Source organism: Polyodon spathula, chromosome 12, assembly GCF_017654505.1.
Source record: "Polyodon spathula isolate WHYD16114869_AA chromosome 12, ASM1765450v1, whole genome shotgun sequence".
NCBI classification, from domain to species: domain Eukaryota; kingdom Metazoa; phylum Chordata; class Actinopteri; order Acipenseriformes; family Polyodontidae; genus Polyodon; species Polyodon spathula.
This window is the reverse complement of record NC_054545.1, coordinates 35,330,562-35,347,135: the sequence shown is the minus strand read 5'-3', so window position 1 is coordinate 35,347,135 and position 16,574 is coordinate 35,330,562. Positions and strand designations below refer to the sequence as shown.

The 16,574-nt window shown below is 39.8% G+C and overlaps 2 protein-coding genes across 3 annotated transcripts; both read right to left on the bottom strand.

The window, feature by feature from the left end:
• Positions 1-30: 30 nt before the first annotated feature.
• Positions 31-10,532, bottom strand: LOC121324689 (coiled-coil domain-containing protein 69-like). 2 transcript variants are annotated; one of them, XM_041266806.1, is made up of 9 exons: positions 10,273-10,532; positions 7,413-7,467; positions 6,679-6,875; positions 5,087-5,174; positions 4,534-4,607; positions 3,293-3,394; positions 2,442-2,561; positions 2,230-2,327; positions 31-2,084 (listed from the first exon to the last, which is right to left on the bottom strand). In XM_041266806.1, the coding sequence occupies exons 1-9, from the start codon at positions 10,321-10,323 to the stop codon at positions 1,913-1,915; spliced, it is 957 nt and encodes a 318-aa protein (XP_041122740.1). In that variant the 5' UTR covers positions 10,324-10,532; the 3' UTR covers positions 31-1,912. The 2 variants fall into 2 exon arrangements, with proteins under 2 accessions (XP_041122740.1, XP_041122741.1); XM_041266807.1 differs by lacking the exon at positions 10,273-10,532 and adding an exon at positions 8,757-10,158.
• A 2,093-nt stretch (positions 10,533-12,625) lies between these two features.
• LOC121323999 (ganglioside GM2 activator-like) lies at positions 12,626-14,919 on the bottom strand. The gene is made up of 4 exons (XM_041265364.1): positions 14,783-14,919; positions 14,348-14,503; positions 13,485-13,664; positions 12,626-12,951 (listed from the first exon to the last, which is right to left on the bottom strand). The coding sequence occupies exons 1-4, from the start codon at positions 14,873-14,875 to the stop codon at positions 12,796-12,798; spliced, it is 585 nt and encodes a 194-aa protein (XP_041121298.1). The 5' UTR covers positions 14,876-14,919; the 3' UTR covers positions 12,626-12,795.
• Positions 14,920-16,574: the final 1,655 nt, after the last annotated feature.

Below are 16,574 nucleotides of genomic sequence, written 5' to 3'. Positions count from 1 at the left end.
GCTATGAAACATATAGGCAACGGCAACAAGTTTCCAGTCACTGATTATCCATGTTACATAATGATTAGTCAAATTTTACTGCATCAGATAATGAATTGAGTCTCTATATAGAAATGCAAAACTGGTTTACTCCTATTCACGGCAGTCACCATTAAATGTTTTTTTGTTTTGTTTTTTTTGCATCTGAACAATGTGGAGTAAACAGCTTTCCAAATCGAACCTATGGTTTTCAATGGCATTGACATAGATAGCATGTGTAGGGAGCATGTGTAACTTTACAGGGAGTGGCTGGTGAACAATAATAAACAAAAGAAACCCACCAAGTTGTAACTGCTGAGCAGATAGCACTGGCAACAGCAATTACATACACCTGTGAAATATATAGATTAGACATTTTAAAACATTATGCATTGTACAATAGTGGCATAGATAGAACACTTAACATGGTACAATTATACACGCAGTGACTACAGGGGATATATATTGATGGTTTGGTTACTAAGTAAAATGTCCAAATGCAACGCGGCTTGCTTATAAAATCAAGTGATAACTGAAGCTCTATTCACACTCCTCTCAAAATAATGTTCAGAAACGGCCTTGTTGCATCCCCAATTTCCACTGCTAATAAAACAACTACCCTCCCAATAAATTGACAGCACTCATACAGTTAACACTCAAAGCATTCTATTACATGCATCGAATTACATGCGTTAAATCTGTACTTTTCCCCCACAGAGGTCAGTCAATGGTGGCTATTTTAAATGTACATCTTTTAATGGTCATCTTTACTACCATCAATAAATACAGTGGTAAGAGTTTTACGGTGGTGGTAGTTTAAAATGTCTCGGTTTAAAAAATAAATTAATTAAAAATAAATAAATCTAAACTTTTGGCTCACATCACATTTTTTGTCCTGGAAAACTCCCTTATTTTGTGAACATCAAGAGCATCACCAAATAAAACACACAGCACATTAATATGCATATGCACCTTTTTATCCCAGAGTGAAGACAGACCTGTGATATGCAGCACATTGCCTAGTACTCTGTATACAAATGAAATCCCCAGACATGCAATATTGTGGAAGCTTGGTTGGCAGAGGTTTCCTTTTTTAAAGACTGTACAGATTACTGATGTTTCACAAAGGGCCATTCTAAAGGACAGGTCTTGTCTGCAGGTTCCCACATAAAACTCTTACAAGCTAGAATCACAGAGGCTGAAATCATCGACGAATGGCCACATGCAGTAACCCCCCAGAACAAAGAAACAAGACCAGTGGGGTATAGTGGTGTAGCTTGTATACTGCATGTCTCGCCTACATCTTCTGATGCAACTAGACAGCCAGTCATTCTAATTGGGGAAAAAACTTGGCTTGGACTTTCTTCACTAAAAAAGAATCATGTATCTCTAACAACACATCTGCTTTGGCATTTGTCATCTACTGTTCACCTGGATTTGATCAACATTTGCATAAACATGTTTTAACAGCAATAGTCTATGTAGATAACACCACAGCAGACAAGCAAGCAGGGTCAATATTCTTTGCACTGGGATATGTATAAGCATACTGTAACTGCTTCACAGTTTTGGACCTCTGCTTTGCTCCCAGTCCAGCCGTATATTTGTCATGATCACAGCAGAAAAGGACCTGTCAAAATATCCATAACGTAATAGTTGTGCAATGCTGCAGTTAGGTAGAACCCATCTGAAACATGCACCCCTGACTTTAAACAGTTGACCGTTTCGAAAAAAGTGCAACAATATCCTATAAAAATATCCTGCCGTGATGCAAATGCGTGTAGATCTTCCAGTTTGATTTAGAGAATCTGAGTACAGGGGAAAGGACAGCCTCTGCTGGCAGTCTGAGGAATCTACAGGTCCGAGACTTCCGAAGAGCACCCCCCCCATGTGGTCACCTGGGGGAGAGGGGAGGCAGGACCTTGCCGGACAGGTGGAAGGTGGGCGAGGAGTTCCCATTGATCATCCTGTAGACAAGCTCTTCCTTCTCACGGTGCAGCTTCTGGCTCAGGTTGGTCTCCTTCTCCAGCGATTCCTGTAGCAAAATGTGCTCCCGGGACAACTGCCTAGAGACCAAGACACAGCCAAGATGATTAGAGTACAGCACATATAAGCAAGGTTTAAGCTTCTGCAAAAAGCTAGGGGCTGCATAAAGGATGCCTCATCACTCCAAACATTGATCAAAGGGTTAACAGAAGGGGCAGTTCATACTTAATAAAAGCCTGGTGATTCTCCAAGCGGACCTTCAGGTCCTCATTCTGTTGAAGGAGATTCTTTACCCTGTCCTCCAGCAAGAGGTTCTTCTCAGCCTGAAGACACAAAGAACACTGTGATCTCGAGGGAACTCCTTCCTCATTACTGTACAGAGTGGGGTGGGGACTGTCTGTTCTATATGGGCAGGCTGGCAGGAGCTGAAAACCTACCAGAGTCTCCATGTGGAGAAGCTTCTTGCCTTGGTCCTGGATTCGCTTACACTTCATTTCAATCACAAACAACAAGCTCTCTAGCTCCTGCTCCCAGAAAGGGTCAGGACTCCCGTGGGCCTGAGGAGAAAGAAACAAGTTGTGTTCAGCAAGAGATGGCATAATGTCCTGATGGATTAGACTTGTGCTCTACTGAGATCTTTGCACTAGATGGCACAATGTCCAGATAGACTGGGTTTGTGCTCCACTGAGATCTTTGCACTAGACAGCACAATGTCCAGATGGACTGGGCTTGTGCTTCACTGAGATCTTTGCACTAGATGGCACAATGTCCAGATGGACTGGGCTTGTGCTCCACTGAGATCTTTGCACTAGATGGCACAACGTCCAGATGGACTGGTCTTGTGCTCCACTGAGATCTTTGCACTAGATGGCACAATGTCCAGATGGACTGGGCTTGTACTCCACTGAGATCTTTGCACTAGATGACACAATGTCAAGATGGATTAGACTTTTGCTCCACTGAGGTCTTCGCATGTTTTTTTTTGTATTTATTTCTAAAGCAGGCAAGAAAAAAGACAAAGCAACATCAGCCTTTCTTTCAACTTTATGCTTATCTGCCACCCAGTGTTGCAAGGATCAATTCAAGTGTAACTTTGCATCTGGATTGTGTACCCATATGTAATGTTTGTGTTTGTTGTTTGTGATGTAACGCATTTAAATCACTGAATTTGTAATGGTCAACTACAAAGTTTAAAAAAAAAAAAAAAAAAAAAAAACTGCTCAATCAGAATTCTAAGGTAAATTTATAAAAAACAAACACTGCCTGCCTGGAGTCAGAAAGAACACACCTGGATATTTCTGTGTAGGTCTCTCTTCAGGACCGACTCCTCCACTCTCCTCTTCAACTCGCTGAACGCCTGCAGTTCTGCAGACAGCTCATCAATCTTGCTCTGCAGATTCAAACACAGAAACAGGAACTCAGTGCAGCAGCAAGACCTCAACAGGATCATGCAGGGAGCACTTGCACCCAATTAACACTAGATGGTGGTATTTACATTATTTAAATACAGCAAACTGGGTCACCATGTCAAAGTGAACTGCAGCTGTGGAAATAAAAGCACTGCCCCAGAAAGCCCCATACTGAAAGCAGCAGCTATATACATATATATATAGACTACGGTGACAGAAATACAATGAGTTCTGGTTGTAAATCTCCCTCTCGAACTGTGAGGGTGCTAAATAGCGAAAGGAGAAGTCTCTGGACGGTCTGGCCTGACAGTTCGTTTCCGAGGTCGGGAAGTCGGTCAGCCTGGAAGGAAGCATGACTCTGTTGCAGGAACGTATTTACCTGGAAGGTAAACGAAGTAACAGCTGCAAGCAACAGACACAGCTGCAATAGTTTACCAAGGGGTCATGCGGGATAGCATAAAAGGGGCCAGAGAAATGCTAATCTTCTCCTTTGCTTGGTTTTGGGTTAGAAACTGGAAGGACCATGAGAGACGCAGAGAAAGCATATTGGAAATATTCATGAGTGTTTTTGTTTGTCTGTGTCTGTTTAGTAACTGTCTGTTTTCTGATTATAGCACTAGACAGCTAAACACAAATCCAGAGCTGTAGCCAAGGGCAGCACAAACCGGATCAACACTGCCCTTCAGTCACAATTAACATTGTTAGCACTGCCATTCACAAATAAAGCACGTATTATATTGCATTGCAGCAGAAGCACAGAGAGCACTCACTTTGGACTGGTGATGGTGTGTGCGTCTAATTGTGTGTGTTTAAGTACTGTGCGTATTATCTACGGGACCGCAACCCTTTTTCAATACTGTGCAGTACACATGGTTGTGTACTGCAAGCTCGTTATTATTTACTGTCTTGTCATCAGACCCTTGGATTATAAACAAATAATACAACAAACCATTTCACCTGTACTTTGTTGTCTGTTGGTTTCTTTGGATTATTACACCAGCACCGCACCTGCTGCACACCTGTTCACTATCAGCAGCCACTTTGCCACAACTACATATCCAGCTTTTATACTTATTCACTTGGATTTCTGACCATTCCTCATGACCGTTACTGGGTTTACCTGTAAAGATGTCTGAGTTGTCTCAAAGGACTCTGTCAAATAGTTCTTCTCAAGGTCATGTGATTGCCGGAGCTCTGACAAAAACAAAATAGACATTAGTGTGTCCAGGGCAATTTTCTTACCTTGTGGTCACAAAAACATTATTATTCTGTATTTATTTACTAAAAGCTATATTGGATTAAAAAAAAAAAAAGAAGACAGCTCTCCCCCCTTATTCCTATACAAGGCAGAAGCTGATCTATACAGAGAGCTTAGCTATTGGATCCATTCCTTCTTTAAATATTTTACCTATAAAAGGGAAGACATTTGCTTCCATTCTGTCTGTCACAGGCCTTTCTTTCATAAGGACTACATATATATTTATAAATATATTTATAGCCTTGATCTGCAAATTCTTTGCGATACACTACAGTACACATCCACCATAGAGCTGTATCAACCAGCAGAGAACCTGGAACCCTGAAGAGTGGATTTCAACTTAGAAGAATGCAATCAGCTCTACAGTATATGGTACAGAGTAAAATGGGTCTGGAGTATTCGTGGTTAAACTTACCCACTAATGTGTTCCCGTGCTCAGCTTTGAGTGACTGAATCTGCTCAGAAAAGACTGCTTCTAGCTCTCCAGTCTTCTCCTTTTCAACCTAAACATTAAACAGGAAGACCTTTATCAGTGATACCCACAGACATGCACTGAAGCAACTGCAGAGAGTGAAGGAGCGGCCTGCCACCAGTCCTGTCTCTTATTAACTCCCTACCCATAGACCCCCCAACCAGGTGCCACCTAAAAATCAGGTTCTCATGGGAAAGTAGAAGCTCCAATAAACCGAAAACTGACAAGCCCCAAACAGGGTAACACTGCCCTCTGCCTCAAGTCAGGGTCACCCCTAGTTGGGCTACTCCGTTGATGAAGTTGCTGCCCCCTGACTGTCTCTCCTATTCACCCTGCTTGTGATGTGTGTTTACGTATGGAACACAGCTGCCAAATTATAGAATATCATGAATTACCTAAAATGTGTCATCGTACAGGCTTTCAATAAGGGCATGAATCACATCCTGACAGCTATACGTAAAGAAAGACAACATCAGTTATCTCTCCTGCTTATTCTTTTGATTTATAAACTACTGTGAGAATGAGTATATGGCTTGATTTACCTTCCACGTGGAATGGGCAATTAAACGTTGACTGCTGCTGGTGGTATACTCCCAGAACATTTGAAAATTACATTTTAAAAAAAGTATGCTGGGTTTGTTTCTTTGAGATTTCCATAAACTGTTTCCTAGAAAAGTGGATCTCGGGAGGCAGACAGGCTGGGGCAACGGACACTCCTTGCATGTGCAGACGCATTGGAAACCAGAAAAACAAACATTACAAAACAATTTCACAAGACAAAGTGCATGTTGCTCACAAAACTGCAGCGACCAACAGAGGAATGTACAGAAGTGAGCAATGAATTCCAGGTTAAGTGTCTGCTATAACAGATACTGCAGCAGCAATACAAAACAAGAGCCAAACAAAAACATTATATTTATATATATATATATATATATAGTCTGAAGCTATTGTTTTTGGACACAAAAAAAGCATGTCGTTAAACACTGGAAAGGAGTGAAATGTCAAACTTTCCAAAAGGGAAATTATCTAATGCTATATGTATTACAGCTGGAGAGGCTCTACCAAACAGATAAAGGAACAGCTGCTATTAAAATCAGTTCAATCTAATCTTGCAATTGAAATACTACAACAATGTCCAACACTGGGGAGGGACCTAAAACTGTTGCTGAGCAGGAGCGGAGACAGTTTCTTCTTGTGTTGCGCAATGGGAAGTGAAACATGCAATAAAATGCAACATGCAATAAAATGCAAATGTGATTAAACAAAGGAGTCAGGACCATCGCTAAACCTGTAAATGAGAGCTGACACCTGCGTGACTCTCTGGAGCTGTTGCCTTTGCAGCGAGTTCCTGCGTGACTCTATGGAGCTGTATCCTTTGCAGTGAGCTCCTGCGTGACTTCCTGTAGCTGTTGCCTTTGCAGTGAGCTCCTGCATGACTCTCTAGAGCTGTAACCTTTGCAATGAGCTCCTGCATGACTCTCTGGAGCGTTATCTTTGCAGGTAGCTCCTGTGTGGCTCTCTGGAGCCATTACCTTTGCAGTGACCTCCTGCGTGACTCTCTGGAGCTCGTCTCTGTGAGTCTGCAGCAGCTCTTCTCTTTCATTGATCGCTGTGGCAGTCAGGGTCTCCCGGAGGCTCCTCAGCTCCCACTCATGCTGCTCCTGGAGCTGCTTGTGCTGCACAGACATGCTCACCTTCTCCAGCCCCTGACCCTCCAACGGAGGCTTACCTGGGACACCGGAATCAGACAGCAACCATTAACGATGCATACACAGATATCTAATTGGAAAAGGCCAACATAGAATGCTCTCAATTGCACTGTTTATCTACTTGACTTTGTTTCTTCTAGTTTTACCTAATTCTGTTGGAGTATTTTGTGGTCATGGTAAAGGCTTGGGACTGAGAATGTTCAAAGCTCTCTATAGGTTACCATTCTGTATAGGCCACCACCCTGGATAGGTTATCACAGTAAATACATGCATTCAACCTACAGCTGGTTTCACAGACCCAGATCAGCACTAATCTTGGACTGCTTTACCTTAATTAATATTAGGTAATCCAAGACGAGTGCTGATCGGGATCTGTGAAACTTGCCAATAGTGTATTCAAAATATTCTGGCAGCAAACTGGACAGTAATCAGTAAATATTTTTTTTTACCCTATTGCAAAAACAGATTTATTCTTGACTATGCCCCATTGGGACCATGAAGTGGATTTAAGTCAAACTTATTTTAAAGTATCATTTTTAAAATGCTGTTTTTCTTACATCCATCATTCAGCTCCCAGGAGAAGCTCTCACACTCTTTGGCTGCATCTTTTCTCTGCAAGAAATACAGTAAATATCTTACTTCATTCTATTGGTGCTCATTCTGCTTTTAAACAACAGATTTATCAAGATTGATAAAAAAATGCATTCTCTTTGTATTGTAAAATTTAAATGAATGATCGCGCCTTTACTTATAACAAGTGGTTATACCAAATAAATTAAAACAAGTCTGGTTGGTTGTTTCTTATGCTTTGGATCACAGAGACATTGAAATATAGATTCATTCCCCATTTTAAAATGACGTTGAATTCATTCTTATTGCCTACAGTCAAAAGATACCAAATATGAAAAGCCATACAAACAAACAGCAAACAGTAAGTTATATACTGTATGTATTTGAATTACCTTACAGATAAAGCAAACACCTGACAGACAACAGTCACGTATGGTAATCTAACAAGTTTAAAAAAATGTGCAGTAGTTTTTCCTGTTGTGCATTTAGTCTATGTTCTTGCTATTTTCAGGTGGGGGTTCCAATTTAAACAACTTTACTCAAAAAGCACAGAAAGCAGCCAGTGAATTTGTTTAGAAAGCGGAACTCTTCTTTGTCAGAACCTGCTTCCTGTTTTCGTGTTGAGAACCGTAAAGACTGCGGCCGTGAAGAAATGCAATGGAAGCTGTTTGACACAAGAGAGCTCCCCGTTTGAAACTACACAGGAAATAACTGCTTTTGCTACCGACTTGTTTTGGACTGTGACCTTGTGCAATTAGAAAATGCCTATCCGCATATGTGAACTGAAGTGCAGTGACTTGCATCGTTGGCCTCATTCTATGATGAACAGCATAATTAAAATGAAAAACCTGTATCTGTCTGTGCATTGAGAGCTGTGTGGAATCCACTTGCATGACTTCACTCGAACACAATATTTATGAAAACGAAGTATGCTGGTGATAAGCTATGGAAAGTATCAGTTTTTTTTTTCATTATTGCTTTCTGATTTTACTAAGAAATCACGTGCCAGCTAGTGCTATAATGCAGAACAGATGTTTTCAATTATTAAAACCTTACTCCAGTAAAGAACAAATTCTCACTTTCAACATCTTAGTAATACCTTAAAACAAAGCAAAAAATCAGGACACTTGTTTTCACAGCACAAACCCTTGTCTCACCTTGCAATGAACTCCCCCCTTGCAATCTGATAAGAGTGGGTGTGAGGAGAATGTGAGAGCGGAGAAGGCTGGCGCTGTGCCATGGTGCACTGTACCAGAACTGCAGCCCCTTTTGAGGTTGACCCCACACCTGTTACAGCCACTAAACCCATTAACTCAGCAATAAAAGATTACCTTTTATACAGCATTCTTCAGCCAACTGCAAAATACAGTCCCGAGTGAAAACATCAGGGAAAACAGTGAGAGGGGATGAAAAAGAACACAGTAAAACAAAGTGTTGACTTTTAGTATCGCTACATATTCTACCATTATAGTTTAGATGTGTTCTTTTTTTATCCTGCTTATTTACTTTCCTAAAACACTGCTTTCGTATGTCTTGGATATGCACAGATATTATTAAGACTGAATTAATCTCTTAAAATCAGTAAACGCTCATCTTCAATAAACTCCCACCCAGGAGTGGCTGCAGTAGAAAACGGAGCACCTGGGATTCAGACTCCCTTCCGCTGGGAAGCAAAAGTGTCTTACAGAACTTCATGAAGCACCAACTCCTAAGAGTCTCGCAGAGAATCATTCCTCATGTTGCTGTCTGCATTTATCTCAATGATTGCTGGTTGGGTCACACATCCCTCTCCCTTCAACTTCGATACAGAGCTGTTTTTGAATTCTCTGTACTCTATATACGACAGATAGACAGATAGATAGATAGACTCCTGTGATGGAGGGTGGATTTACAGTTTGGGGTTAGATTTAGGGACTGAAATGAGAGGTGGTAATACTGTATTATTAGCAGTGTTACATTGAGGGTTAGCTGGAAGATTCTCCTGGCTGACCACTGTGCTATTACAGTTCCTTGTTAGGGTACTTTTGTTACACTGATAAACCATACCTATTAGACCAACGCCTAAGGCCAGCCCAAGATAACAGTAGCACACAAAGAATATCATAAAGTCTGGAACTGGGCTGCAGTCTCATATTCCAAATTATCACTACATGTTCACCGAATGAACTAATCCTGCCAGGCAGGTGGACATACTTTCTTGTGTGGTCTGTGCTTTACGAAGTATATCATGCAAGATGCGAATCTACGGTATATAATTGGTGGTTCAGGAGGCGAGTTTGAGGTGGTCGCACTTTCCACAGTATCAACAAACTAAACAGTACAGTACAAGTTAGCACTTTCAGTACTGACTGCCTGTATGTTTGCAAATGAATCACAATTATCTCGAGGCTGTTTGCTGTAACTACGGTACTGATACAGCACGTAGGTAATATAAAGAAAAGCAAAGCAACTCCTGCATGTAATAACAAAGAAGTGACACGGACAGCGTTAAAGGCGGGCTGGTGAACCTGGTTGGAAAATGTCACATCTGGTACGTATTAAACTACGACCTGCAAAGACAGTCAAATGAAAAACAGTCTAAGCTATAACTCACGGTATACCAATAAAATATAGCTGCATTTAACTCAAAACGCACGTTTACAACATACCCAAACTTGGTCGTGCAATTAAGTTTGATCAGAAAAAGCCAAAATTCTTTAAAAAAAAAAAAAATGTATTTTTAAAATGTAGTCACGACCAAACAAGACGTGGAACTATATCATATAGTATATGGTTCATTTCCTTTAGAAGACCACACTCTTTTTAAGTTCCTAATTAAAATGCACACAAAAAAAAAAGTTCAAGTACCCTTCTCCTCCGGACCTTGCTACAGCAAGTTCGGCTGTGGCTGCAGCCCATGCCTGACCCCCGCCTCTTGCTCTTGTATCCGGGTGAAACTCGCCAGATCGTCTCCTCTGCTCCACTGTTTATGATAATGCAGCACCCCTACTATCTTTCAGATTACCAAACGCCAGGGACCTGCAACTAATCTCCAGGCTGTGTTTTGTAATACCGTATTCTCTGGACAATTTGTACCGTATAATGGTTTAGAGTCAACACAGAACCACGTGTGTATATATTATTAACGTAATTACTTATGTATGTATGCATGTACGTATGTATTTTTTATATATAAAATGTGTTTATTGCATAAAATGCATACAACAGTTTAAACATTTTGTTAAATGAAAATTATATTTTCCTAAAATTATGTACACCTTTTTTTTAAAATTAGTAATATTTTTTAATATATTTTTTGAGACATTTAAGAAAGACAGCAGTATTCATGATTGTTATGTAAAACTCATTTATGTTATAGATAAGATTAAAAAGAAAATTTTCAAACTGTTCAGTTTTGGACACATTATTTGCTTTTGGTGTCTTTATTGCTGCATGGTTGACTCCACTGCATTTATTTTGCAATGTATACAGGATTTTGATCAGCAGTTTGGGTTTTGGTCATCTTTGGACTGCTACATGCTATTTGATACAATTGTGTAGAATATCACTGAATGCTTACTGTACATTATTTAGAATATGTTTTATTCTGTAGGTTGCTATCATTTTGCTCATTGTAATGTTAATGGTCATTGGAATATGAGCAAATGACACTTTTAGACTTTGTTTTGATTTGAGTTATTTTGTGTTTGACAGCATTATTTGCTAATGGGTGTTTTTTTTAGCAATGCTTCAATGATTAAACTTCAGTGATCAAAGCATCTGATGTTTTGGTGCTATGGTTTGCTTTTGCATGATGTGTTTATCTCATCTGACACAATACTATTTACTATGCACTCTGCATGGGATTTTGACCCCAGAATGTGCAGTTCAGCATCTTGTCTTAAGAGAAAAACTGTAATACAATATAATAATAGGATTAGTAGTAGTAATAGTAGTATTAATAATAATAATAATAATAATAATAATAATAATAATAATAATAATAATAATAATAATAAAACCTCAATAATTATTCAGGGCAAAGTGCATCTGAAACTAAATGCATGTTAAGTATATGTATCTATATATGTATGGCTCTCCTCCCCATGGGAATGGGATACTCTGGTTTTAGACTGGATGATTCTGTGAAAGCATGCTATTTATAGGTGAGTGTTAAGCCCTGATAAAACACTGATAATCACAGTTGTTCCCCGGAGTCGGGTGCGAACAGAACAAGTTTCCATGTCGCCTGGAGGAGCAGCTGCAGAGTACTTCAGTTACTGAAAGTATCTGAGCATCTAGAGCAGAGTGGCTCACTGCTATGTGCTGAGGCCACTCTTAACACTTCACGACCTTGTAATGGCTTGGTTTCTCAGAGATGCAAGCAGAGAGTTTCAAGTTTCCAATGTGGTTCTGACAAACTGGACCCGCCTGCCTGCAGTTACTGCCCAAACCAACTCAACACAGTTCCCTGTGTTCCGGTTTGGAGTTCTCCACAGACAAGGGTATCAGGCTGACCTTCGACTGCTGCTAAGTTTAGAATGTGTATTCCATTGCTAATGTTTGCATTCAAGCATCTGAGCCAAAGAGCCGACTTAAACAATATGCAGTACAGTAAGTTAAGATTGTGAATGGATGTAAGCTGGGTTCAGTGGGAAGAGAGCAGGTTTGCCTTTGTTTCATTTCAATGTCTTTTTTCTTAATAACCTTTTGTTCTTTACATTTGTCTCCAATAGCTGGCTTTAGTAGGACAAACACTGCAGTGTGTTTGACTTTAGGGGTGCTGGTCGGACAGGTTCCAGCACAATTAAAATTCTGACAGGACAAAAAGGGGCATGGGTTAAAAATAGAGAGATCAGGGCCTGTCTTAGGTCAGGCTGGGAGGGAATGGTGTTTGACAGCCCACAAGCTCTTCAAAACGCCTCCCCAATCCGAGATACCATTCCTTCCATAACCTCACAGAAGTGTTTTTATATAACTGTTTAAAATCCACCAGTCAGCAGACGGTTCTGCGTATGTAACCCCCCCGCCTTGATTCAGCAGCACCAAGATCACTTCAAAACCCTTTATATTTACTGATTTATTTATTTACAGACTGCAAATTAATGTACTGTACACACAGTGAAAGACAACTGTTTGTAGAGTATATGGTTGTAATCAGTTTGACCAAAGCTATTCTTTTAAATAGTATTATTTGAAGTATTAAGACCACAGAGAACAGTTAGGGGATATCAGATGATTTCCATTTGATTTCTTTAATACACATGAATACATTAAGAACTTATAAACTCTTTTTTGTTTCTAATCAGGAGGCATAAGATCAAGGGAACTACACTAGCGACATTTTTTCACCAGGTAGCGCCAATGCCTTGAGAGGATCAGGCTTGTATCTTATGTGGCTTTCACTGCGACGGTGGTACTGAAACAGGCAATCTGCTCTGCGCCACTGGATGCCTTAATCTGCAGCCAGTACTCTCCATTGGCAAGGAAAGAAGGTAGACGAATCTTTGGAATATCTAGGGTAATCGTCGGTATATTTATCTCAGCCTGTTCGGGGAAATAAAATAAGAACACCATCACCCTAAAGTAAATTACCCCTACAAAAAGCATGTCCCCTCTGTGTCTGCTTGGTCATAGCGCGCAGGCACTGAATACAGTTCAAATAACAGTGTTTAAGCGTGGGATTGTGGTGTAAAAAGACCCCACAGTAAAATATTGAACTCCACTGTACATCTAATCATGTGTGAACCTCACAAAACATGCACACAGCCTTCATAAGAGATCCCACAGTTATTGATACATTGCACATGATATATAAAGCATGGAAACATTTTGCATTTGGCTTACAATGGTGATAAAATGAAAGACCCGGTGTGTCACACACACTGGCCACACTCCACAGAGGCTATAATATGTTTTAAAGAACTGCCTATCAGCAGTCTCTTATGGAGACTAGACATTCCCATTCAAGGTGCCTCAGCCTTTCACGTCCATTAAAACAAACATTGCCGTGGTCCTGGCAGGCGATCGTCAATGTAGGTTTATCAGTATAAATAAAACAGAGAAACAGTTTACTTTACCGGTTCGACTGGACAGTGACAGGGAACACTATGGGATTGCAGGGTGGAGGGACAGGTTTTCTCTGGGAACATTTTATCCAGCATTTCACAGAAGTCGTTGTAGGTGCAGCTGCCGTAATTATCCTCACAGGGCAACTTAAACCAAATGCCCCAAACCTTCTTCTTGATTTCAACTTCCATCTGGCAAAAAACAGATATAGGAGGTAGAATCTCTTCATATTGTCTCGTTATTCTACTGAATTAATAGAATAGCTTGTTAAATAGTTTCATTGTGCTATACTGAAAAATAGAAATGGACATGTATTGATGTAATGGTATGTGAGATAACTTTACTGATCTGCTGTATTGCTTGGAGTTCAGGTAATTGTTAATACTTTATGCTGCAAAGCCTTTATGATCTTTTGACCATTTTTGAAAATATTTGAAATATGTGAGAGAAAAACAGCTCAGTAGGTTTTTTTGTGTGTTTTATTTTACATTAAATTATCATTTTTATAAAAGCATGCTATATAGAACTGAGCACACAGTATGGGCTTGATTCTCAAAGCTATTTACTCCAGATTGTCATTTGCACATTTTGCTTTGGAAAAGAAAAAACACCAATTTCAATTACTTACAATTCCTACAACTGAATGTGTGTGTTTTTCTTTTTTTAGGGTTTTGTAACAATTGTGTTTTTCATTTCTGAACATATGACTATATGAAGTAAAAAAAAAAAAAAAAAAGCTTTGAGATTCAAGCCCTATGTGTCCAGAAGCAGTGGATCCCAACTCCTTTCTGAGGGGACAACACCCCCTCCAGGGATCTGTCAATCAGAGCCACGCTAATCATTTAAAATGTGCCCTGCTATGTGGGTCTCCTACCTTCAGCGGTGCATTGACTGGCACTTTGAGAGTCCCTGACAGCCCAATAGTGAGGGGTCCAGGGATCTTGATAGGACTAGAGATGGAGAGACTGTTCACAACAAAGGGGTCGTTCACACCACAGTTAGACCACTCAGAGGCACTAAACTCATTCAGCTGAAACAAACAGAAAACGAGCACAATAAATAGCTTTCACATTGTTCCCCACCCTGAGTGAATCTTAATGGTTTTACATCTGTACTTCTATTCCTGACAACAACAAACAAATAACATTTCAGATTGTCAAAGCGCACCCTTATAAAGGGCTGTGTGGTACTTCAATGCAAAACTTACACAGGATACTTTTTTTCCAACTTCTGGTTTCCTTTTGTATCCACACTTTTCCTAAGGCAAAGCTTTTCAGCCAAATAGAGCTCTCAGTTTGCATTTACTTACCATAACCATGGTCTTTTCCAACAGGACGCTGCCCTCTGCAGTCAGAAGGCAGCAGAGAATACTCAGGGCAGAAGACAAGTGCAGGAGAGCCATGTTCAATTTTGATGCTTCAAACAAGGGTACTGAGAACCAGAACCCAGTGTCTTATATACCCCTCTCGTTATACAAAACACACAATGCTATTTACACTCCGATACCATTTTTATTGATAAGACCACGTTTGTTCAAACAAAGAGCACTTTGTCTGATAAGGGGAAAAGCAAACTTTAAATTGGCATTTTTACTATTGATAGCACAGTGAAATAAGCTGTTATATAACATGAATACACAGTGTGTTAAGTGGTTCAGTGTAAAGTGATTTATCTAATAGAGAGAACAGAGGACATGTTGTTGTCAAATGATCAAATTAGGGGCAAAAAGAGAGGTAACACTTTGCAATACGGCATGGAATTGAATTTCCTGGAGTATGTATTTATTGGAATTCAAAACATATATGAAAATGTTAACTTTAACGCTAAACTGGATTGTAAACACAATTTGTTATACAGATTGGCAAAGTATTGTATCATGTCAAACACCAAAGGGCATTTGAGAGTTAATCAATGTCTGAGTGGATGTCAGGCCTGGTAGATATCCCAATCATATTATAGGGCTCATGTTGCATGTAGATATCTACATCTCAAACACCACTGTTCTGCAACTAGGTGTAATGAAGACAGCAATAGGCAACAGCACACTTAAGTTTTGCCCTAAAAGGTTTCCTACCGAATAAAAGTTGCAATACGATGCTGGAAAAGTGGGTGCTGCTAATTACTTTTTAGGTTTGTTGAAAACGCAGAACACTGATTGTTGTAACAATAAAAATAACTAGTGTAGCCTACTGGCTTGGAACGGATGTGTTATTCATTTAATATACAACAGCAAGCTTTTAATTGTGTTTCTTCTCTCACAAGTTCTCTATTGACATGTTGGAGGCTGCTCATGATACTCTCTTTACTTTTTAAACTCCCTGTTTGTTTTAACTCATTTTGTAATTGCACGAGGGAGTTCATGCATAGTATACAAACAAATCATTTATTTGTATTACTCCAGGTTTTTTCCTGGTCTTTTGTGTTAAAATGTTTTTTTTAGTTTTTTATTTTTTTAAAATCTTTTGTTATTCACAAATTTTTTTATGAGTTTACTTTTGATAACAGTCTAATCTCTCTTCTTTTGAGTGCACAGCTAACAATGGAATTTAAAAACACTTGATAACACACTGGTGTGGGAAGGAGTATTAACTTTATTATTGGCTTCCTCGAGTCTTTCCACATTTATCCAACCTGACACCTAACACAAGAGGACACAATGTTATGGGACTTAACCATGGAACCAGCTTACATACGCCCACATTACTGCACAGCTTTTTAAGAGGAGATAACAGATCTCAATATAACAGCAAAATAGCGTTACACTTGTCAGGACCCTTTACTGTAGCAACCAGTTACTATTCTGAAGGTAATTCCCACAGGTGATTCTTGCTAAATTAGTATACAGGAATATCACAGCCAATTAGAATATGAAATCCTAATGGTACCCTACTGATGGTAGTCCAAGATTAAGGCTAATTAGGGTCTGTGAAACAATTGAATTGAAATCATATTGAAAAAGTAACAATAAGTAGTCTTGGGTCTCGTTACTTCAACTCAGAAGTTAACAGCACAAGGGCGCTGACACACGATCTTGTGTGTTGGGGTACCATGGCACACCCTGGGAGGCTCTCTTTACTTTCATACATGCCTTCTCTTTCTGA

What these genes read in the sequence shown, in the direction of transcription:
- LOC121324689 (XM_041266806.1), bottom strand. Translation starts at nt 10,323, where the DNA reads ATGGGCTGCAGCCACAGCCGAACTTGCTGTAGCAAGGTCCGGAGGAGA. An exon ending in CGCAGGAGGTCACTGCAAAG is followed by an intron (nt 5,175 to 6,678) that starts GTAATGGCTCCA and finishes TTTAATGTTTAG; the next exon opens with GTTGAAAAGGAGAAGACTGG. An exon ending in ACCTACACAGAAATATCCAG is followed by an intron (nt 2,562 to 3,292) that starts GTGTGTTCTTTC and finishes CTTTCTCCTCAG; the next exon opens with GCCCACGGGAGTCCTGACCC.
- LOC121323999 (XM_041265364.1), bottom strand. Translation starts at nt 14,875, where the DNA reads ATGGCTCTCCTGCACTTGTCTTCTGCCCTGAGTATTCTCTGCTGCCTT. An exon ending in TGGAAAAGACCATGGTTATG is followed by an intron (nt 14,504 to 14,782) that starts GTAAGTAAATGC and finishes TGTTTGTTTCAG; the next exon opens with CTGAATGAGTTTAGTGCCTC. An exon ending in CAGTCAATGCACCGCTGAAG is followed by an intron (nt 13,665 to 14,347) that starts GTAGGAGACCCA and finishes GTTTTTTGCCAG; the next exon opens with ATGGAAGTTGAAATCAAGAA.